We start from the raw sequence: 23,017 nt of genomic DNA, 5'->3' as shown, positions 1-23,017 counted from the left end.
AGAAAGAATCCCATCTCGAGAGCCACAGCAACCACGGTAAAACCAATGCAACCCCCCCCCCCTCCCCACTCAATGCTGTGACGTGCCATGGCAGGTGAGAGAGAGGTTACCCACACCCAGCCAACTGACATGATGATAATTAAAGTCACTACATATGAGGAAGAGTTTGGATGAGAAGATAGAAGTTGGTCCATGATTTTGGATAGTGAGGTGTAGATGGAGTCATCGCTGTTCGGTGGACGGTACAGTACACATATAAACATGAGGTGGGAGTTGAGGGGAAGCCGTAGCCAGAGGTATTCCTGGGGGGTGTGGTGGAGTGAGGGCAGTGCATGGAGAGTTAGGAATAGTCTTTGATGAAGAGAGCAACCAGGATGAGGCTCAAGTCTGTCATGCCGGAGGAGGGAGTAACCGGGGAGAGATACTTGGGAGTCGAAGACATCTTGATGGAGGAAAGTTTCTGTTAAGCAGATTATGTCTGTTTTTGTAGTGGCAACCTGTATGGAGAGATCAGTCAGGTTAGAGCGAAGGCCCCTGATGTTTCAGGTCCACACTGTTAAGGAAGAGGGATGGGAGGAGGCCTTGGGTGCAGGGGAGGGGAAGGGTGAGGGTTGTGTGAGCGAGGAGAGGTGGAAGTAGTGAGAGTTGTTGACAGTTGATGATTGATGACGAATTGTAGAAGAGCTGGGGGAGAGGGTCGGATGAGGAGGAGGAGGACATTGGCTAGGTGGTGATTGGATCAGTAGCAGTGGGGACTTATAAGAGGGGGTGGGGGGGGAAGTGAAGTTGGGTATTGGAGGAGGTGGAGGAATGAGCTGGATGAGAGAGAAGTTAGGGGAAGGAGGCAGCTTTGTGGATGAGACAGGGGAGTAAGTTGTGAGATTTGAAAGGGAGGGGTGAGGGGGGAGAATTGATGGAGAAGGGTGAGGAGGAAGCTTGGTGTGAGGGGAAGAGAGTGAAGTTTGCTTTGTAGAGGGAGCAGGTGGCTGAATTGAGAGGGAGGGGAGACTATGAGAGCAGGCATGGTCACAGAGGATGGAGAAGGGAGGTGTGAGCAGAAGGGGAGGATGAGACTGGGTAGTGGTGTGGTTGAGGTGGCAGTGGGTGGGGGGAAGAAGGGGGGGGACAAAATTTGAGAGGGTGGGAAGAGGGGGAGATGTGATGCGAGGAAAGAGAGAGCGTGATAGAGATATTGAGCAGTGTGCTCAATGAGTGTGTGAGACATTTGAAAAGGCAGAGTACAGTGGAGAGATGCTAATAGAGGAGGCAGGATGAGGGGTAAGGAGAGGGTATAACGGTGAAGGAGTTAGGAGAACGTGGATTTAAGGAGGTGGGATAAATTTGCACTGAAGTTGGAAAAAAGTACGATTAATAATGGAACACGAACAAGTGTTGCAAAAAGGGATTTTGAAGGTTTGTCGGTCAGAGATTTGGTTACATACATTGGAAGATGGATGTAGCACAGAAGAACTGATAGTTCTAGCAGTGGGTTTGAAGAAAAGGTCATGAAGGTATGTGGTGAAAACCTTCACGATCAAAGTGGGATTGGTATGGAAGTGGGGTTGGGTGGGGGGGGGGGGGGAGAAGCACGAAGAAGAGTCGGTCTAGGAAGTTACGTGGTTTTGTGGGGGTATTCGATGAGCAAGGAAGAGGTTGTTAAATTTGTTTTAAGAAATGAAACGGAGGGTATTGTAGGGAGGGTGGAGGGAAAAGTTGAGAAAATATAAATAAACATGATCGTGCACATAGACGGGAAGACGGGTAGGCCTCGGGGAAACCTGATGTGACAAGACCGACGAATACTCAACAAATTAGCACAAGTTTTGAAACTAAACCGAACTGGGAACACACGCAGTAAACATGGAGGCAACGAAATAAACAGTCAAAACGTGACAAATGGCGATCGGAAACTTTCCTTGAGAAAGTCACAGAGACCCCTGGAGAGAACCAACCGTCGCCACAAAAACCGGAAGCGGAAGTGACAACAAGGTCAATAATTATGTCGCACAAAGGAATGTGCCTTTGGAGAAGCTCGTCGCAGTACCGACCGATGGCACGCCAGCGATAATCGGGCGTCATGCCGGTTTCATCGCAACGCGTGAAGCAGACCCCGATTTCCCTCATTTGTTGAACCACCACTGTGTCGTTCATCAAGAGGCACCTTGTGCCAAAGTAGTGGGGTTTGATCACGTTTTGTCTCCCGTTGTTGGAATAATTGATGTGATCTGTGCAATTGATGTGAACAGTGCCGGAGTTTCAAGTCCTGTCCGGACGAACTGTCATCCGAGCATGGCGATCTCTTGCCACACTCTGACGCACATTTCTGGAGTCTAGTGGATACTGAGAAGTACAGGAACCTCCGCAAAGTATCGATGAAAGTGGCTTCCCGACCTGGCTCGACCTACCTTTTCTGACATGAACTTCATCGAATCTAATTTTTGAACCCGGCTGACAGATGAGCACCTGAACGGCTCCATCTCAGTTGCCCTGTCAGCAGACACAGCACATTATGCTGTGTAAAGTTTTACACTCAAGTAAAGGTAAATTATGGATTCGTATCTTTTCAATTTATGTTCTCGGAACTCTTGAAATATTTCATGAATCAAAAGTAGCTCGCATTGAAAAAAAAGGTTGGCGACCCTCAAGAGGTGCACACACTCCCTACGAAGGAGTCTCGCCTGGGTTTGAATCCTGACCCAGCTGTAAACTGTCATGCAGGGTGGTGTGTGTGTGTGTGTGTGTGTGCGTGTGCGTGTGACTCACTCGCACACTCACACATGATGTTCAAATACGAAAGTCTAATTTAGTTTAACAAGCATGCAAGACTTTATTTCTCAGCTTAGTCCAGCCTGGGGGAGTGTTATATACACACCTTTGTCACCTGTGTCTCTATCATGTGAAGGCTGTAGCAAAGGTTGTGCAGGTCCTTCGGCTTCAGGGTTATGGGAGAGTGGTGGAGCTTGGACTGTGCATGAATCAAGAGCTCACTCACCCTGTTCACTTTCTCAGGAGTTCATACTGTTCATTATCTCCGCCTAAGGTAACCGAAGGTGAAGCAGGTTATGTTTTCATCCCTTTCTGTTTGTTTGTTATTTTCAAAATCGAAGATTTTTCAAGTGTATTGGTTTGTCTATTTTGTTATTCTGTTTGTCTGTCTGTCTGTCTGTTTATCACCTACAGGTCACAATTTTAAACCGATCTTCATGAAACTTCACCACATGGTACAGTTTGTCATAGGGAAGACCCTATTGTTTTTGAGGTCAAGAGGTCAACAACTTCGGTGAGATTTCTAAAATCCTCCATTTTCATCCGATTGGCTTGAAATTTGAAGAAGATTTACATTTCAGGTCACTGAATTAAACCACCAATTATTTTTTAGATCAATATTATGCCAAAAGGTCAACATCGTCCCAACGTCAACAACAAAGGAGGTGTTTCTAAAATCCTCAATTTTCATCCGATTGACTTGAAATTTGAAGAGGGATTTACATTTCAGGTCACTGAATTAAACCACCAATTATTTTTGAGGTCAACATGGACCATAAGGTCAAAATAGGCCAAATTTCTAAAATTGACAGTTTTCATCCGATTGACTTGAAGTTTGAAGAGGAGTTGCATGTTTCGTCATTGAATCCAACCACCAATTATTTTTGAGGTCAAATTTGTTTTCTGGATTTTGCAAGAATCATGCTCTCTCTGCACGACGTCGTCGTCTTGTTTGTCTGTTTGTGTGCATGATATCTCAAAGTTGTGGACGGATTCAGACGAAACTTGGTGGACATGTTAGGTGTGTGACAAGGAAGACGTATTTCAATTTTGGTGAAGATTCGGATACGATAATTACCTCCTCCACCGAGGTGAAGGAGGTTATGTTTTCACCCCTTTCCGTCTCTTTTTTTCTTCTTCTTTTTTTTTTTTTACTTGCAAAGTCGAAGATTTTTCAAGTTTGTTGGTCAGTTGATTTTGTTGATCTGTTTGTCTGTCTGTCAATCGGCTGCAGGTCACAATTTTAAACCGATCTTCCCGAATCTTCACCACGTGGTAGAGTTTGTCATAAGTAAGAAGCCTATTGTTTTCGAGGTCAAAAGGTCAACAACTTTTAAGGTGGGATTTCTGAAATTGTCAATTTTCTTCTGGTTTCATTGAAATTTGTAGAGTTGCCTGTTTGGTCATTGAATTCAACCACCAATTATTTTTGAGGTCAAATTTGTTTTCTGGATTTTGCGTGTGTCGTGCTCTGCACGACATCGTATTCTTGTTTGTTTGTTTGTCTGTCTGTGTGCAGGATATCTCAGAAAAGTTGTGGACGGATCCGGATGAAATTTGGTGTGCACGTTGCGTGTGACAAGGACGAACTGATGAGATTTTGGTGGAGCTCCGGATGCAGATACCGCTACTCAAATTTTTAAAATGATTCTTCACCATTGAGAGATCGGTTCAAAAACGATATATAGCATGATATCTCAAACAGTTGTGGACTGATTCGGATAAAACTTGGTGGACATGTTGGGTGCGTGACAAGGAAGAATTGATTCAATCCGGATACGGTAATTATTTTTGGTTCCCGAGTCAGTAAGTGACCACTATATTCGTTATTGGTGTGTGTCTGTCTGTTGGGTGGTCGCTAGAGTACCCTTATTGTCGGGTTTTCCGTGTGTGTGTGTGTGTGTGTGTGTGTGTGTGTGTGTGTGTGTGTGTGTGTGTGTGTGTGTGTGTGTGTGTGTGTGTGTGTGTGTGTGTGTGTGTGTGTGTGTGTGTGTGCAACGCTAGGCTCCACAGCACAAACCAGCAAACCGATTTCGATGAAACTTGGCGAACAGGTGCCATATGGGCTGGGAGTGTGCATGTTTGAGTCTCGTTGCTATGCAGCGGCCAAAAAACTGTGTACGGTGTTTTCAATACTTGTCCTACAGTTTTGAATGTGGAGAAACGAGACTTCGGAATTAAACACTTCGAGATATTTAGAAAATTTTACTCGAGCCGATTTTTGAATTTGGTTTTATTTATCAAATGGTAGTCCTTCAAAAATAGGGTGTCTATTTACCGTTAGTTTTTTTATTTGTTTGTTTGCATGTAATGGACAGCTCTGGAGGCCAGAGGAGTCAACCGATATTGATGAAACTTGACAAGTAGGTTCATACCAGGATCGAGTTGTATGCTTTTGAGCACCGTTGCTATGGACACCACCATTGCTTAGCAACGGGACTTTGAAATTTTTGAAAAATCCTAAAAACATTCTTTCGAAAATCAAAAATCGGCTTCCAGGTTTTTATGCGCACTATAATCAACCTCTTTGTCAAAAATTTTCAGCCCGATCCGTCAAAAACTGTATGACTAGTATGCAATTATGTCACAACCACCCATGTCGCCTACTGACCGGCTTGTCTGTTGGGTAGTCGATCTCGTCGAAAAAAAAAAAAAAATTTCAATTTTTTTTTTTTTTTTGATATTTGTTCTACCATTATTATCAGTATTTCCGTCGATATGTTTGTCTGTCTGTCTGTCCCTCTGTTCGGTCCAGTGCTCCGTTAATACAATGGCGATTTCGATGAAACTTGGTTGGTAGGTTCATACCATGACCTAGTTGTGTGCAAATGAGAACCGTTGCTATGGACACCACCGTTGCCATGCAACGGGACTTTGAAATTTTAGAAAAATCATAAAAAATTAATTTTTTCGAAAATCAAAAATCGGGCCACCACCGACTGTGGGCAGTACATTCAGCCATATTGTCAAAAATTTCCAGCCGGATCCTATGAAAACTGTCGGAGAAGATAGACTTTGAATGAACCCTGGTCGAAAACAATAAAAAAACGAAGTTCGTTACATCTCAGAGACTGAGTCAGATATACATGAAACTGGTATGGTAGGTTCATGGTATATCCTAGTTATGTGTGAGAAAGAACCGTTGCTATGGACCCCTCCGTTGCCTAGCAACGGCTGACTACCCATGTCCGCCTACCGGCTTGTCTGTCTGTCTGTCTGTCTCGAGCATAGCTCTGTGGGTTTTGATCCGATCCTGCTAAAATTTTGGTGGGAGGTTTATATTGTTGCGGATTCGCGCCCGCCGGCGTGCGAACGGCCACGTAACTCGAATCGCGGCACGTCGCCCACCGGACGGACAATCCAGTCGTGACCCTCTCGGACTAACGCCGGGAACCAGTCACGGGTGGACCTTTTGGTCTCACCACGATCGTGCCAATCGGCCCCCGCGTGGGATAGGGTTGCTCGCCAAATTCGACCTACCTAAGTACCCACACGGAGGGTAGACCGGGCGATCGCACCTCGCCGCAGGTCGACTTCGGACACGGGCCACTTTAAGCGACCCGTTCCGTACTATCGGGATAACCGAGCGGTGTTATTCGTCGGCCTCGACGGTTCGATTAATTATCCGGCGTTTTAGCCCACGGCCAACCCTTTACGTGAAGCAAGATGGAGATTCAATGAAAGAAAAGACGAAGCGAAGCGGGAAAACAGTTCAACATAACTCACATTTATTTCACGATGAACGGAAAGCACACATATACAATTCCACCAAAAGCACATGTAAAAGGAGAAGACAATGCAATATTACACAAAAAGCAAATGCAACAATGCAGATCTATCCGACTACCGAGCACACGGCAACACTTATTCAATTTTACTTCACAGACGGCGCCGACAACACATGTACCCAAAACAAAAGAAAAAGAACCACCCTCAAGGATGAGGCGGGCCTGGGGCCGAGACCGGGTCGGGCCTACCCGTCTGATGATGAGACGCGAAGTGGCGTTGGTGCCTCAACTCCGCGGGCCTCGCGGACAGTGTCTGGTAGGGGGTGGGAAAGGGGCCCCCTTTGTCGCACAATCTCAGCGCGGGGGGAAACAGGAGGGGGTTGCTGATGCTCGGGGGAAGGAGGATATCACCCTGTCTCGGGTCCCGCGGCGAGCGTCTCCTCCTCGACCTCGGTCGCGTTGCTGGCCTCTCCCTCTGCAGCTCCCGGCACCGACGCGAGCACCCCCTCGTCCGCCTTCGCCGCCGCCACCTCTCCACAGCTCCGTCTACTCGCCCTCTCCGTCTCCTCTCTTGGCTCGTCCCAACTCTTCACTCTTGACTTCTCCCACTTCTTTCCAGCTCCACCGACGACTCTCTTGAACTCCGCACAACTCAACTTTACTGACGAACGCAGCCGTTTATATAAGCCCCGTGGCTTCGTTCTTTCACCCTTGACCCTCTGCCTCCGACCCTTCACCTCTCTAACTGGCTCCCCATTGGACCGAGGAAAAGTGGGCGTGAATGCTTTTTGATCCATGAATTTGCATATAGCGACCGCCCTCCAACGCCCTGGAGGCGGGGCCAAATCGCCCCTCGCTCACCGATAGGACGGAACAGAAGTGGGCGTGAGTCGTTTTTGATCCGTTTTTCTGCGGAAAGTCCGTGATTTTTTGAATACGCTGCTCGGTGCGCGCCCTGCACGAGTCCAGTATCGGTGCCCACGAGTGGCGCGAGATGGTGTGGATGCGATGGTGGCGAGTTGTGACGGTAAAGGTCGTGGCGGCTGTGGTGAAGCGGCGTTGTGGTTGGTGGTTGTTGTGAAGCGGCGTTGTGGTTGGTGGTCGTTGTTGTGAAGCGGAGTTGTGGTTGGTGGTTGTTGTGAAGCGGCGTTGTGGTTGGTGGTCGTTGTTGTGAAGCGGCGTTGTGGTTGGTGGTTGTTGTTGTGAAGCGGCGTTGTGGTTGGTGGTTGTTGTGTGATGGCTGTTGAGACGTGGTTGGTGGTGGTAATAATGGCGGCTGGTCCAAAATAAAGATAGTAAAAGAAAAACGGCGATCCTGAAGAGTCGCAGCCCGACTGAATGACATTTATTCCCTCTAGACAACGGGTTTGGGCCTAACTACACATATACTTACAGAGATATCTCACCTAAGGGACCTGAATGGTGGTTTGTGAATTTCGTCAACCACAACAATATCATGATCTAGTTGTGTTTTCCTGAGAATGGGCATGATGTGCCCATTATGGGCGGAGCCACGCCCAAAAAATGTGTTTTTAGGGGGTAGCCGATTTCAATTTACATCTTCTCCGAGGGGGTTTGTCGAATTTGGCAGGGGTTTTGTTATTTGGTTAGCCCAATGGCACCTGCATAGCCCCACGGAGCTCGATTTTTCATTTTCGTCCCAAGGTCAAGGTCACAAACTTAGAAAATAGCGAATTTTGACATTAAAATCATATGACCGCCCAAACTTTGAGAGCTAGGATGACAATATTTTTTATGCATAATCTTGAGGTCATTTCCCACCTAAAGTCTTGAAACCATTTTGTTCTATGTTGAACACCTCGCCCCCTTCAAGTTTGTTTTTACGCTGATTTCATCAAAGTATGGATAATCCGAGGAGTGTGAAATGCCATATAGCCGATATGACGTTATATTGTTCCTGGAATGTTCCAGAGGAAGTTTTGCACCAAAGGTCATAATCCTTGACCTATAAAGTTCACAAAGGTCAAATATTCAAAGTTGTGGGAATCGAACCCTGTTTTCGACCTTCTTCGACGAACTAACTCCAATAAGCTATAGCACGTATCCTGTTTCCTTATTTTAATGTCCACAACATTGTTTTGTGACCTTTAAAGGTTATGCAAAGGTCAAATTTTGAAAGTTGTTGAACGAAACCGGGTTTTCGACATTTTGCAGCCAATAACCTGTCACTCGTACCACATCATGTTGATCATTTTTATAACTTGGTCAAAAATTATCACATTGTCTCATCCTTGACTTCTGAAACAATCTACATCGTCAAATACCGCTCATGAACCATCGTCGTCTTCAGACTTGTTAGTTTTAAAGTGTTGAAAGATTCGGGCCAAAAACGCTATATAGCATGATATTTCAAAAATGTATTGGGCCGGATATGTTCTCGTGGATCAGGCATTACCTGGCGGAGGTATGCACTCTACCGAGAGCCCTTCTAGTTATTAATTGATTAACTCCATGCTTTTTGAAAAAAATTGGGGGATATTGTAATCGTCTCCTGTGCGTCCATCATTTTTTGGCTGTCTGTAAGCATTCCTGGAACAAGGCGTGCAGTCTGCAGAAACCTTTTACATTTTGAGATCGATCCGCTAAATCGTATCCTTAAACCCTTTGATATGTCTGTTGCCATGGAGATTTGTTTCTGTGGTTTGCTGGTTATCAATCCTTCCAAACGCTGAATGTTGTTCGGTCAATGGCTTGTTTGGAGTCCTCTCGAACGAGGCTCAGTTTCTCTGCTCTTGCATCCCCTTTAAATATCCGCACGCAACTGCAAACGTTTTTTACATCCATGGTTGACTGTCCACCCTCTGAAACCAGCTGGTGACGAATGGTGATGCGGGTTTGCGCACTCTGATGCAAAAAAAATTGTTGTGTCGTGTCAAGAAAACTAACACCACCATCGTGTCGAAAACTTCAAAAAAAACCAAAAAAAAAACCACTCCAATCTGATGTGCCGTACTCCGTTACAGAGTGTCGGTTCTACCGCAGCAGTTTCTCGACCTGGGAACATGTTACTCGTGTACGCTGAAAGCGGCCATTTTTCAGTGTGTAAGTATAGAGCCCCTGATGTCCTGCGATCGTGCAAAATATATGGAATTTGTGGAATCTGTGACTTGAAACAGAAAACGGAATCTTGTAGGGATATATGTGATGCTAACAGATGATCCAGTTCTGCCAGGCTGTGAGATTTCATCCCAATGAAGTGTGGATTATTTATGGAGTTTGCTGTGAATGTCTAACCCTAACAGCTCGCTCACTGGGTGGCCTGTTGTGCCATTAACCCCTTCCTGCTCTGTCATTCCTAGGTGAGAAGGCATGGAGCATTTTCCTGCCACCAGCCAAGCTTCCGGTGAAACCATGACTGTGGTGGCAGGACAGATAGCGCAGCAGGTATTGATGTGGGGAGCATTTTCTTTGTGGCCTTCATGGATGTGCTGAGCAAACACGCAACTTTGTTGATCTCTGCATGCAGGTGCAAAACCAGCCTTTGATGGTTCAGGTGAGTGGGGGCCAGCTCCTCACGCCAACCGGACAGCCGATCATGGTGCAGGCGGTGACTCCGGGTCAAACCCCGACCTTGGTCCAACTACCCGTGTCCGGCACGCAGGGCCTCCAGCAGGTGAGAACGCATGGCATTGCGCTGCTTGCGATTAGCAACAACGAAGTGTAAAGTTGGTAAGCTAGTTTAACATTTATTTGTTACAAAGTGTAAAATTGACTGGTGTGCTGTGGCTTTTAACAGTACCGTATTTCACCGTATAAGTCAACACCACGATTCGCGGCAGTCAGCGCCTCTATTTGGACTCAGAATCGACTTTTCCATGATTCAAGACATTGATTTGCATAAATGAACCAGAAGGGCACTCTTCGACTCCGAGACGTCGCCAGATATGCCTGCGCCAACGTTATTACATCATCACACATACTTGTACCAAGTTTGATTTAAATCCCTGAACCCAGATTCAAAATATTAAATAATTCTGGCTGCCAGACCATGCGACCGATCAGGTTGAAATATAAAACCTGTACCCCCCATAGCTACTCAATCATAAATGACGTTTCACGTCGATTGATGAAGCAGTTCGAGAGAGAGACAGACAGACAGACCCACAGAGACAGGTTTTTTTTAATTCTTTTTAAGATTTTCGTTCAACCGATACGGCTGCCAGGCCATGTGACCTCGTAATTATTCGTGAACGCCCTGGTAGCCATAAGGCTTGGGGAATGTGTGGGTGAAATTTCCCTTCGATCGGTTAAGCTGTTCAGCAGAAGAATATTTTTAAATGTTTATTCTTAAAATTAAAATAAAAATCTCAGCTGCCAAACCACGTGACCTATGACGTCATTGATTATCATTAAAACATTACACGAGTAGTCACACCCATGGTGAAAGTGTTGCGTCGATCAGATAAGCGGTTGTAGAGAAAACATAAAATTACCCGAACACGTAATGCTTCCTGCAACTTCGTCAGCGGAGACGTAAAATCAATTGCAAAGTGTGTTATCTGTTTTTTTTTTTTTAAACTAAATTGTATGATTGTAGATACAAAACACTCCAGAAATCATTGCCTGGAACGTTTGCCAATTGGGTGAGCAATTAAAGGTTAATCCGCTCACTGGCTTGCGCGAAATGATCCAATCGGGAACGAAGCATGAACTCGTAGATTGCCTTTGGTTCGTTCATACCTTTCAACCCTCATCATATGTGTCCATCCTCACCACCATCGTGTCGAAATGCCTCGCGTCAAGTCACGCAAGTCGTACTCTCTCATTTGGAAGTCGCTAATTATTTTATTTTCCCCCTGAAAGCCATTGAGAATAGTGGGGCAGATAACAGCAATTTTTGAGAGGAATTGTGCAAATGATGATACAAGCATCAAATTGGGCACATTTGTTCTCCAGGGGATTCTAATCAAATCTGCCTGATTGGACATTTGAAAATCCAAATTTCGAAAAATTTGAAAAAAAAAAAAAAAACTTCAAAAAAGTCAAGATCACGAATCAATGTTGGATGCTAGCTGAGATTGGTGAATGCTTCAGAAGCATCCTCAAAGACGTTCCAAGTCTGCCATGCAGTTTTCTTCCCTTTACCACGGAAGGCAGACACGACGTCACATCCAGTGAACGCATGGAAGTGTGGGATCCCTCAAGCTTTCTCAGGCCCTATTGCAGAAACCACCTCATGGACTGGAATCCATCGCGCCTTGGCTCCTTGGCCAAAAGTAATCCACATGTTCTCAAGACCTAGTTCCTGTAAGGATGGCAGTACAGATATTACTATGACTAGTACGTCCGTGTCATTAGCCTTGATGATAATGGACTTGCTACCATCCGTCTTCATCCCTGGCGTGTACAAATATTCGATTGTCAGCTTCTTCATGACAACATGGAGACACAGCATCCAGTGACTTCCTTGTGTTGCTAATGGCATCTTCTCCTTTTGTGACAATGACTGTGCTTGTCGTCTGTGCTTCACACATCTTTTCCGCAAGGAAGTGAAACAGCTCAGTCTTATTGCTGTCATCTCGAAGAAAGCTTCTCCGGTTACTTGGGGTCTAACTGGTTCCTGTCACTCTTCTTCTGATTCCTTGCCTCCTTTTCGACCTTGCCTCGGACTTCAGACTTGACTTCTTGTACACATCAAACACTACGTCCACCCTCTCGTACCTGGCACCATAGGATTCCACCTTTGGGATGATGTCTTCTTTAGCATAGTCATCAAATATCTTTGAAGTGCGTGGAGGTAGGGCATTGATAAGCGCTGAGCCATCAATGATGACTGCATCTCCCCTTGGTTCTCTGTCTGGGATGTTCACTTGCGCTTCAAGAATTTCAGCCAACTGTGACTTCAAATTTTTTTGAATTTTTTTTTTTTCTTCAAATTTTTCAAAAATTTGGATTTTCAAATGGCCAATCGGGCAGATTTGATCAGAAAGCCGTGCAGAAAAGAAATGCCAAATTTAATGCTTGTATCATAATTTGCACGATTTTTCTACTATCTACTCCACTAGAATCGTCGTCGACGGTCTAATTTGAAGGGAAAATAAATTTGAGTTATTTTTGCCAATCTGTGTCAAAAAGCCTGAGAGTGTTGATTTTCGAGTTTCCCAGTGACGTCGCACTCAGAACTCACCTTGATCCAAATGGAAGCTCACGTGGAGAAACGGTGCAGGTCGAGCTCGGGTTCCGATACCGATTCCAGCGTCATTAGTAACTCTGAACGTTCTCAGGATGTTGAAACTTATCGGTGGGATTTTGAAGAAACTATCGGAGACAAAATTAGTGATAGGAACGCTTTCTGGGGAATTGTGGAGCCGAATCGTTGTGCGCCTCGTGGAGCGTATTCAGAGGAAAGAGGAGGAAGCGTTACTACCTCCACTCCCAAAGGTGGAAGGAGGTTATGTCTTCACCCCTGTCTGTCTGTCTCTATGCTGGTTCATGGGTGAAACTCCTTCCGGATTTTGCGGAAATCTGTATTTTTGTAATGACCCGTGCAGAGGTTTCCATGTGTTCGTCATCAGAACGGCATGCCGCGATTGTAGGGCATTTAGGTGCGATTCTCCGATATGCCGATTCGTTTATTAACCCATTCCATCAGGATGGGGTGTCATGTTAATGCAATAACGCATCATGACCACAATTATGTGAATTGCTCGCATGGATTCTGGATCGTGCGTGTGTACGTCGGTGTTGTGTATCCGCCTTTTCCTCGCCGGCACATCCGTCCGTCCTGGTGATCACGTTGGAATGGAATTTATATTCGTTGACATCATGAGTTGTTTGTTCACATTTTAATTTGCTCCGTTGATGGTATCGTACTAATTTGTGGTTGGAACGAGAGTAGAGAGAGATTGAGTTTGAAAGAAGACGGAGGGAATTGTAAAAGGGGTCGGGGAAAAGGAGAAGGGGTTTTCCCTGATCGGAATGCAATGGAAGGCAATGACGTGCATTCATCCCACGTGGGCCAAATGATATTAGCTGGAGGAGAATGCTCGAGTTGTCACCGAGACGGGACTCGCTATTTATCCTCGGGTAGAATTCTTCTTCAGTCGTCTCACAAAAGGTCGAGGAGAACTTGCGTGCCATTGCGATCTGTAGCGGCATCGTGTTCGTGTTATAATGTGTAAATATTCTCGAGCTCGGGTTGATCGGAGGGGTTTTCCGGAACCGGGCGCAACCGGAAGAGAGACGAGCGGGTTGTTCGGTCACGGGTGGAATAAATGGTCGACTCGGATTCCGAACGCCTCGGACGTCTTTCCTTCCATGCTAAAGATCCCCCAGCTTGGCGTTTTTGGCACGAACGTCAGCCATGTGTTGGTGTGTTTCAGACACATTCCACTCTACAGAGATCTTCTGTGCCTGGTGGTGTTCTGAAAAAAGCAACCCTTATGGTGGAGTTTTGCTGGTAGCGATTCTTCCCTTGGTATTGGCACCTTCGTGTGCCTCGTGTGTAAAGAGCTCGTTTGCCTTTGTGGCACCGTGCTCGTCTCGCGTTGCCTTACGCGGGTTGGTGAAGCTCATCTGAAGAGTCCCGAGTTTATTTCTCCTTGGATCCTTCATCAACAATCCTGCCTTCGGCCCTGCCGGGTTCCAGAGGGCAATTCAGCCGAGTACCTCAGCAACTTACCATTCCCCTGTGGCATTCGAACTCCTTTCAGACGTATTCCCGTCACTTGTACGTTCACGACTCCGACCGCTTGCCAACGCTGATGCAGTGCTCCCCTGTTACTCATTTTACTAACCTCAGAAATTTGATGGACTGAGGCAACCCGCCTGGTGTTAATTCAACAGCAGGAGAGGGGCTCGAATGTCAGGCATGGACAGCTGGTTCGTGAATGACTTGGGCAAAAAAACTTGCTGCAGGTGACCCCACCCGAATGTGGATAATGTGGGTAATGTTTCTATACAGAGTCAATGGTGAAACTGCCAATGCCGAATCCACGAATAAGTTTACACGCATCGAAAGATTGAAGTCGTACGGGTGAAAACTCAAAATCATAATTGAATTGAGAAATCGATGAAACCTCTCACCCACCTTCGGACACCTGCCGTGACCCCAAAAGGTTCCACAGAAACTTTGGCTGGGCTAGCCCCAAAACTGACGGAGCAGGTCGGGTAGGACAGACAGACAGTCCTGCTTTATAATACACATATATGGTTGTTGGTGGTTTCATGGTTATGGGGGTTTGCTGAAGACGTAAATGTCTGGAGTTCCAACCCCTGCCGTGCCTAAATAACACCATGTAGGTTGACTCGGCCTGTTGCTCGGAGATGAAGAGAGGAGATTGTCGGGAAATTGACGGGGAAAGCTGCGCGTGGACCCCTGGGGTTTCTCCGTGGCACAGGACACACCTGCTTGCGGGTTTCTACCCACCCCCACCTCAAGCCGTGCCCAGACCTGCTTTCACCTCGTGCCAGCTCCTGCTTGTGGCACAAACTGTTTCCTGCAGGGGCCTTATCTCCAATTGGGACCCGCTGAATCCCCTCGGGCACAGTGTTGATATTTCAGTCTTGTCGTTCTTTTGTTCCTTCTTCTGTGAAATGTCTGAGGCCTTAAGTGCATAAATAATTAAGAAACTACCATTCGTCCATGACTTGGGGGGGGGGGGGGTGGTGCATACGGGGCATTATGTAAATTACGGTATTGTTTCTTTGTATTCCCCCTATTTTTGTGTGTCAATCCACTATTATATAATCACTTGGTCTCGGAGTGATTCGAGTGTCCCTCGATCGCGATCCACATTGGCTGTCGACAGCCGTTTAAGGACCGTTGGGTTGTGGCAGTTAACGCTCAGCACGAAAAGGTCCGTCCGTCCTCTGCTCAGATCACTAATTTGGGTGATTGGGTATCGTGCACCTATCAGCACGTCTCCCGACTATGTCTCTACGCTCGAGCATTTCAACTGAGCGTGGCAAACAGGCCCAGGACCCCGCTTGGAGTGCCAGAATCAGTCGGCCAGCACAATCACTTTGACGCAGTTTGTCAGAATTTGGATCAGGTTGTACCTGGGATGAGTCCAGCGACGAACGATGTGTATGTATTACAACATTGAAATAGCAAGCTCTGGCTTTTAGTTGTGGTCTGTGAAAAACACAACCGCTCACTGCAAAGCGGCAGTGTGTTGGCCGCAACACTTATAACGGCAGTATCAATCGCTCAGCCAACCAATGCTGGTGAACCATGTTGAGTTTCTTTTTTTTTCTCTTGCTAATGATGCCACAAAGACAGAAACACTTGTCCAAAGCTGAAGCTTCAAATACTGTTTTGCATACACATACACCCTTTGGCGTTATTTATTTGATCTCTATCCCCATCTATAACCTTTGTCTATTGATAGTCCATGGTATAATGCCCGATCGGATGTCTTTTCCCATTTGTTCCCCCTCCTAGATCCAGCTGATGCAGCCGGGTCAGCTACAGCTGCCGGCAGGACAGACAGTACAGGCACAATCTCAGCCAATCATCGTCCAGCAGAGCCAGACAAATAATGCAACACAATCACAGGTTTGTGGGAAGGTAGGAATTTGGGAAGGGGGGGTGTTGTAAGTGCCTGTTCAGATTTTTGGTTGCTCACTCAGGGAAACATGTCCGTGCGTCTATGGCAGGGCCAGACAACTGTAGCTGTCCAGGGTCAGGTGACGCAGAATGCTGAGGGGCAGACCATCGTTTACCAGCCAGTCACCGGCGACGGCTCTGTAATACCTCAAGGTAGGTAAATATGGGACTTTAGCCAATCCTGAACTTGCAGGCAAACTGATGTGCAATCTCGGCGATGCGAGTACCGCCACCGTGTTATCGGATACGCTCGAAAGATGTGTGTGTGTTTTTTGTGGAGTTCTACTGGAGCTTTCTGATGTGGAGAACACCAAAATGATCGTTGTGATCCCCTGAGTTGATTGGGCGAGTTAACTTCAGAGGACAACGAAGAATTCCCACGTTTTAAACGCGCGCCTTTTTAAGGTGTGCAGAGCAGCTTAATAGGTCCTTCCACGTCACGGCATTCTATTTCCAAAATAACAAAAATAATGATAACATTGTCACAAAGCATATATTAATCAAAACGAATAAAATTAACAACATTAATAATAGAAGTATCATTTGAAATTCCATTATCACTGAAAATAAATATATTTCGAAAATAATCATACGTTTTTTCCCTGTTTTCCCTGTTGCGTTAATCTTGTCCTCGTGAACCGATAGGTCCCGGGGACCGGTCGTGTCGAGTCTTTGTTATACTCGGACGCCACGGACCCTCTTCCATAACGAAGAGCCCTGTCAGTACGCGAACATGACGTACTGCCGTGGCTTCGTCGACAACGTCAAATGTCTGTTTCATCCCGGATTATTCGGCTTGCAGTTCATGTTTGACTCTAATAGAGGTTGATGAACTTGCCACGCCGTGAAGTTTTACTTCGTTTCTTCACAATGGCTCGTCGGATTCTTTAACATTTCACCTTTTGTTACGTCGAGTTGAAACTTGATTGTTGTACTGGTGTTTCTATGACGCGTTGTTTGTTATAATGGAATGTATTGCGAGTGTTTAGATTTTATTTTTCTCTACGCAGTCAAGGCTCGTGGAAGAGCTGGAACAGGATGAAAACCTGGGAGACAAACAGCAATGTCAAAGGAAACTTGGAGGAAGAGGAAGTTGCATTGTCAGAGGCCAATCGATGGCATCTACCTTTTCGGTTCGGCTTGACACATACTCTCCCTCGTCATCTAATTGACCAGCTGTCATCCATCGTGCATCCGCTCCTTTTGGCAAAGGGTCAGGATAAAATGCGGACGAGGTCGCTTTGACGGTCTGAACTTGGATGACTTGCATGGAAATGCGGTATCAGGGGCAGCGTGGTTTTCAAATCAAGGTGAAGGGTGAATCGAAGCAAGACACCATTCCGTGGATGGCTTTGTAGTTGAGCCCTGATATCTAGACAGAGACAGAGACGTTAGGGATACAAGATTTGGAAGCAAACACAGAATTGAGGCATTCAGCCTTCTCACGAGCAGAGTCGGGGATAGTGACGTTTGAAGTGAGGGAAGGGCTGGAGAGGAGCATACACCAGAGAGAGAGAGAGAGAGAGAGAGAGAGAGAGAGAGAGAGAGAGAGAGAGAGAGAGAGAGAGAGAGAGAGAGAGAGAGAGAGAGAGAGAGAGAGAGAGAGAGAGAGAGAGAGAGAGAGAGAGAGAGACTGACTGACTGACTGACTGACTGACTGACTGACTGACTGACTGACTGACTGACTGACTGACTTGACACCACCAGGTTTTGGAGGAGGGAAACAGGTTTGAAAGTTCAGCAACTGAATTGCTCCTCATTTAGAATTTCTTGATTTAACCGAGTGTTTCGGAACGGCCAATTCTACCCCTTTTGTCCTTTTCTAGCTCTTCCACGAGCCTTGACCTGATGTACAAAACGAGTGTTCTGCTGTTATAAAGTGTTTTGTATGAAAGTTTTTTTTGTTTTGTTTTTGTTCTTCTCGACAAATGTTGAGAAGTGCCCTATCTGCCGTGGGGAAGAAGAAGAAGGTGAAGCAACCAACATTCCTGGTGTGAAGCCTACTTCACAGCAAGAGGGGTTCGCATTTACATCGTGTTCTGTATAACCAACTGACTTGTGGATGTCATGTCCATTCATTTTGAACTGTGTTCGAACCTCGGTTTAACGCCTGGCGTTTCCCGGCAGGTGTAATCTCCATTCCCACAGGGAGCCTTGCGGGCAGTCAGCTAGTACAAGCAGGCAACGCCACATCGACCAGCACGGCGGGGCCTGGAACGATCACGGTTACGCTTCCTGTTTCCAGTGGAATGGTCAATGCAGGAAACATGGTGATGGTAAGGGAGGGGTGGCAGGAACGGAGGTGTTGGAGGTGGCCTAAGGGACAGTTTGTTGTGGTGACTGTCTGGATTGCTGTTCAGTGGGTGAGGAAAGATGAGCTGTGTTATTTTCTGCTTGTTTCGAGACATTGAATAGGTATTCCTTGATGTACGCAAAACATTGGAGTACAGATGCATTGTGGGTAAAAATGGCAGATCTTTTATCGACTGTATTTTGTACATTTGAACATTAACACCCATTCAGATTTGAGCCTCATTTTGCATCCCTTGATATAACTTTACGTGAGGTTTTCTGAGCGGCTGATTTAAAAGTTTGCGGCAAATAAAAGTAATTTAATTTTAAACAGGTGTTGAGGTTCGTGAAAAGGCTGAACAACTGAGGGCAAAGGGTCAATGGATGGGAAATGTCACAGCGCAAGAACGCATGGATTGCACCACGATGGAGGGAGGTTGGACTTGGTGGGTGTGTAAAAGCAGACATTGGAGAGACTGTGAAGTGGTGGCGATAAGCAAACCCGAAGACCTGGAGGGAAGAGAATTAGATCAAAGACTCAGGAAGATTATTGTTGTTTTTTTGTTTATTCATACAGAGTGCAGGCTCATGGAAGAGCGATGAGACCGGTAGAAGGCAAGACACTGGCAGTCTGACGGCATGCGGATACAACATTGGGATGCATGACCAGGAGGTGAGAGAGTAGGAAAGGAAAGAGCTATCTGAAAGTCGATGGGAAAATGGACAGGAGGGAGTTCGGGTTAATGAAGCTTAGAAATATTGTTGTGGGCCAGGGGTCGGTGGCGATGAACGGCCGCCAGGTGGAGCAGTAGAGCCGTCTCCCACCGAACACCCGGAATTGCAGGTCGTAGCCTTCGGACAACTCCGAAGGTCACGGGTCACTTGAGGACCGTGCTCGCCAATTCTCTGATGGCGTGGGGTAAGGTTAACAGCCAAATTTCAATATACCTCAGTGCCCACCTCGTTAAATTACCCGGGAAGTCACACCCTCAACGGACTCTGTCGAACTGGGTCGCTCTAGCGACCTCGGTCCGGTGTAACCGAGCGGGGATTACCAAGATCCGTCGGTCCAAATGAACAATTACAGCAACAAGGCCTCTCTAGTTCCCAATACGCACCGTGCTAAACCAATGAAAGAAAGTGACAGACAACGAGCTGGTACATTGAACAATCGGGGTTTATTTATAATGGGGCAGGGGAGCACAAAAAGAGCAGAGTTAAACCGACTATCAAGAAGGAATGCAAGTAATGTACAAGGCACTTAAACAATTGCTACTTATAGACTGGGCCCACAGACACACATGCACACACCCAAAATAAATGGTGGCCGCGGCCTTTATTTGGCCCTTCAGCTCGGGAGGGAAGGCGAGCTCAGGGCAAGAGTCTGCACTTGCACCTGTCCGCCTCGTGCGGTCTGGTCGAGCTTGTCCGGTGGCGGGACTCGAACCAACCGCCTCAACGAAGCACCAGTGACGAGGGATAGAGCGACGGACGCCAGCCAGCACGACGGTGGACAAGGCGAGAGACGACGAGGTGACCGGCGATAAAGGCCGAAAAAGCTTCCAGCCGGATCAGACGACACCAGGCGAGGCAGACCCAGACAGCCAGACATAACTCGCTGATTTCTTCCCTGGCCACTCGCCTCCTGATTGGACGGTTATGTCACGCGATTTGCTGGCCGTCCCACATTGGACAGGCCCACGGTAGGCGGGGCAACTCCCACCCTTCTGGGTGGAGTCCCGATCTAAGGCGATTGTAGTTCCGCGTACCTCCTCACCTAAGACCACGTGCGTAATGGCGACCGGGTTGAGTGAGGGACAGTGCCGCTGTTGTTGTAAAATAAACCCGCAGCGCGCACATGAAATTCCCATTAGACATAAGGGACGGGACCCAAACTATAAACACATACTTATCAAAATAACTGAACTGTGGGGGCTGCTGACTGTCTGTCTGTGTGCAAAAGGCTTCCAAATCCGTAACAATATCGCAGGTAGGAAAGATGGATACTATCCAATTCAAGCCCTAAAGGGAAGAGTAGGACTGAACAGACCGAGGAAAGAAGGTTCCACAAGTGTGAGAAATGGCATTAAAGGAGTCTAGGTGAGCGGTGAACCTGGAACAAGAGGTTCTATACAAACGACGAGGGCGAGGAATGAATGTAAGTTTTAAGCTTATGTCGACTTTGAGAGGGTAATGAGTTGAGGGTTGACCTTGTCTTATGAGGCAGGTGGGGTGTAATTTTTATTTATTTATTTTTTAAAGAAACCTCAAACAAAGTTAATGGTTGTCGTGTTTTTTTTTCATTTAGTTGTACCACCACCTGTACAGAGAGTTGATACTTGTATTCCATTTGGCTCATCTCCCCCTTCACCGTGCTCTGAGTGCAGCAAGTGGTGCCAAGCGTGGTTCAGGGCAGTTCTCCACGCATTCCCTTGCCGGGTGCTGAGCTTCTTGAGGAGGAACCTCTTTACGTGAATGCCAAGCAGTACCACCGCATCTTAAAGCGACGCCAGGCTCGAGCCAAGCTTGAGGCAGAGGGTCGTATCCCCAAAGAGCGGAAGGTATGGGATCGGGGAGAGCGTTCGATCCAGTAACAGTTGAGAGGTGTGAAAGTGGGAGTAAGAGGTTGTTGGAAGTGGAGGGAAAAGTGGGTTCGGGGAGAGCTCCGTGCCGAAGTCGCGGGTGCTGGGTCAGAGTGACGGTGAAGTCGCCGAGGTCGAGCGAGGCACCCTTGTTGGAGGCAGGCATTTTGAGTTGTGCCGACTTCAGTTTCAGAGGCTGGAGAGAGAGAGAGGGAGGATCCACATCGTACTCTCTTCCATGTTCTGTATACGAAGAACATGTTCATGTTCTGTATAAAAGAAGAGGAGGCTGAGTTGGGAATCCATGTATAATTGTATTGCAAGTATAAAAACAAATTTCCACTGTTTTTCTTTTTTTTGATCCTTTGTACTCTTTCTGGTTACCTTGGTTTTTTTTTTTTCTCGTTCTACAGAAATACCTCCACGAGTCGAGACACAAGCACGCTATGCAACGACAACGAGGCGAGGGTGGCCGGTTCCACTCGCTCAACGAGAATGAAAAAGAGATTGAGATAGAGACAGTAAGTTACAGTAAGTCACATCCTGTTTCAGAGAATGACTTTTATCAGCTGTGAGTCGAACCTCTGCGAGAGCCCGAATGACAACATGGTGGTTCAACGCTTGGTTCCTCCACGTTACATATTTAAGAGAGTCAAATGCAGCATCGTCACAGGGCAAGGTAGTTCTGTGACTGTTGTGTCTCATCACCACCTTTCTTTTTCTTCCCCCCCCCACCTTAGTCTTCGTGAATGGAGTCAGATTTTAACGGGCCCGAGAAGCTTGTTCTTCGCAAAGTGGATGGTTTGGAAAAGCAGAAATTTGACGTTTCGTAACCACGAAGGTCCATCGAGGCGTGTGCCAGGACTTTGTTTCCCCGAGTTCCACCGACTAGTCAATTCCCCTGTACTTCCACCATTAGCCACCACACACCGCCGAAACCTCAGACCCCTGACGAGGTTGAACTTCCTCCAGGTCTCTCGTTTGATTTTCGTCCTGCCGTACTCGTTGGCGTGTTTCTATTGCTCCGTGAGCCGTTTCCATTTCAACATTCCACTCCGTCGAGTCCGCTCTGTGTAAAAGTCCCTCATTTTGTTTCTGGTGCTGCGTTTGTTTCGCCAAACAGAGTAAAGTGTAACTAGTACAACTTTATGACTTCCTGTCATTTTGAGCAATACCTGCCAAGTTAACAATTTTGTCATCATTTGTACATCGTTTCCCTTTGTAATTGTGAACAAAACTAGAGTACACTCTGAACGCACCTCGACTTTGAACTGTTTTTGAGGTCAAAATGGGGGTACGGGTATGGGTGGTGACCCCGCCTGCAATTGGGTTTTGTTTAGAGTGTAGGACCGATGTCAACGAGAATAACCCCACTGATCTCTCATGATGCCTTCTCTACACTTTGTACGACGTTGCCCTCTTGGTTGTGTCGAGTCATGTGCACCACGGCTTACGCGGCAGGTGCCCTGTGCTAAGTGCGGTTTCTGTGAATTGATGTACGATTCTAGTTCGGGTAGGGGATCCAGATGCACTTTTGCTACGATGAAGGTTCGTGTTACAGGAGTTCGTTTTCATGGACTCTCGGTAGAAAGCCCCGTCCGCGGTTTTCCTCGGGCCGACGGCGGATAGAATTGTTGTTTTCGGACGGCACGGTCAGACCGCAATACGGCATGTTTTGATTGGAGAATTATTTTAATCGTCGATTACCATTGTATGACGACTCTAAAACTGCCTGACGAGCCTTTTTTTTTGTTTTTGTTTTTTTAATTCAGTGATTTTATGACATATAAAAGTATGATTGGAATTTTCCTTTTGTTTTGGAGGATTGAATGGAATGAAATCACCCGTGGTTTGAGGTATGGTGCAAGGCCTACAGGCTCGATCAACCAACCAGCCTTAAGCACAAGTCAATAAAGTTATCCAATCTATAACTTGTTAATGTCTAATTTAGTCATAAATTGATTTTATACCTGAAATGTGAATCATGTCAAAAGATTGTGAGTAGAGATGGGAATGACATGAGATGGATTCTTCAACTTGAACAAAGCGAACAAGATGAGTGAAGAGCCAGGTCGACC

General features: G+C 46.6%; 1 protein-coding gene across 6 annotated transcripts in view; it reads left to right on the top strand.

Moving 5' to 3' along the window:
• NFYA (nuclear transcription factor Y subunit alpha) overlaps positions 1-22,870 on the top strand; it is a 25,570-nt gene extending 2,700 nt beyond the window's left edge. For 2 of the 6 annotated variants that reach the window (XM_085886832.1, XM_085886835.1), the window contains exons 2-9: positions 9,815-9,899; positions 9,982-10,128; positions 15,901-16,014; positions 16,116-16,218; positions 18,193-18,341; positions 20,745-20,918; positions 21,353-21,470; positions 21,680-22,870. In XM_085886832.1, the coding sequence (XP_085742958.1) occupies positions 9,825-9,899; positions 9,982-10,128; positions 15,901-16,014; positions 16,116-16,218; positions 18,193-18,341; positions 20,745-20,918; positions 21,353-21,470; positions 21,680-21,705 (906 nt within the window). In that variant the 5' untranslated portion in view covers positions 9,815-9,824 and the 3' untranslated portion in view covers positions 21,706-22,870. Of the gene's footprint in view, positions 1-1,632; positions 2,541-4,000; positions 4,105-4,285; positions 4,548-5,084; positions 5,130-9,814; positions 9,900-9,981; positions 10,129-15,900; positions 16,015-16,115; positions 16,219-18,192; positions 18,342-20,744; positions 20,919-21,352; positions 21,471-21,679 lie in introns of those variants that run through there. The other 4 variants (XM_085886836.1, XM_085886833.1, XM_085886834.1 and 1 more) reach the window with 4 other exon arrangements.
• The last annotated feature ends 147 nt before the right edge of the window (positions 22,871-23,017 follow it).

Source organism: Eptatretus burgeri, chromosome 6 (genome assembly GCF_056783735.1).
Source record: "Eptatretus burgeri isolate ZD-2024b chromosome 6, Ebu_testis_v1, whole genome shotgun sequence".
NCBI lineage: Eukaryota > Metazoa > Chordata > Myxini > Myxiniformes > Myxinidae > Eptatretus > Eptatretus burgeri.
The sequence above is the reverse complement of the archived record's forward strand: the minus strand, read 5'-3'. Positions and strand labels throughout refer to the sequence as shown.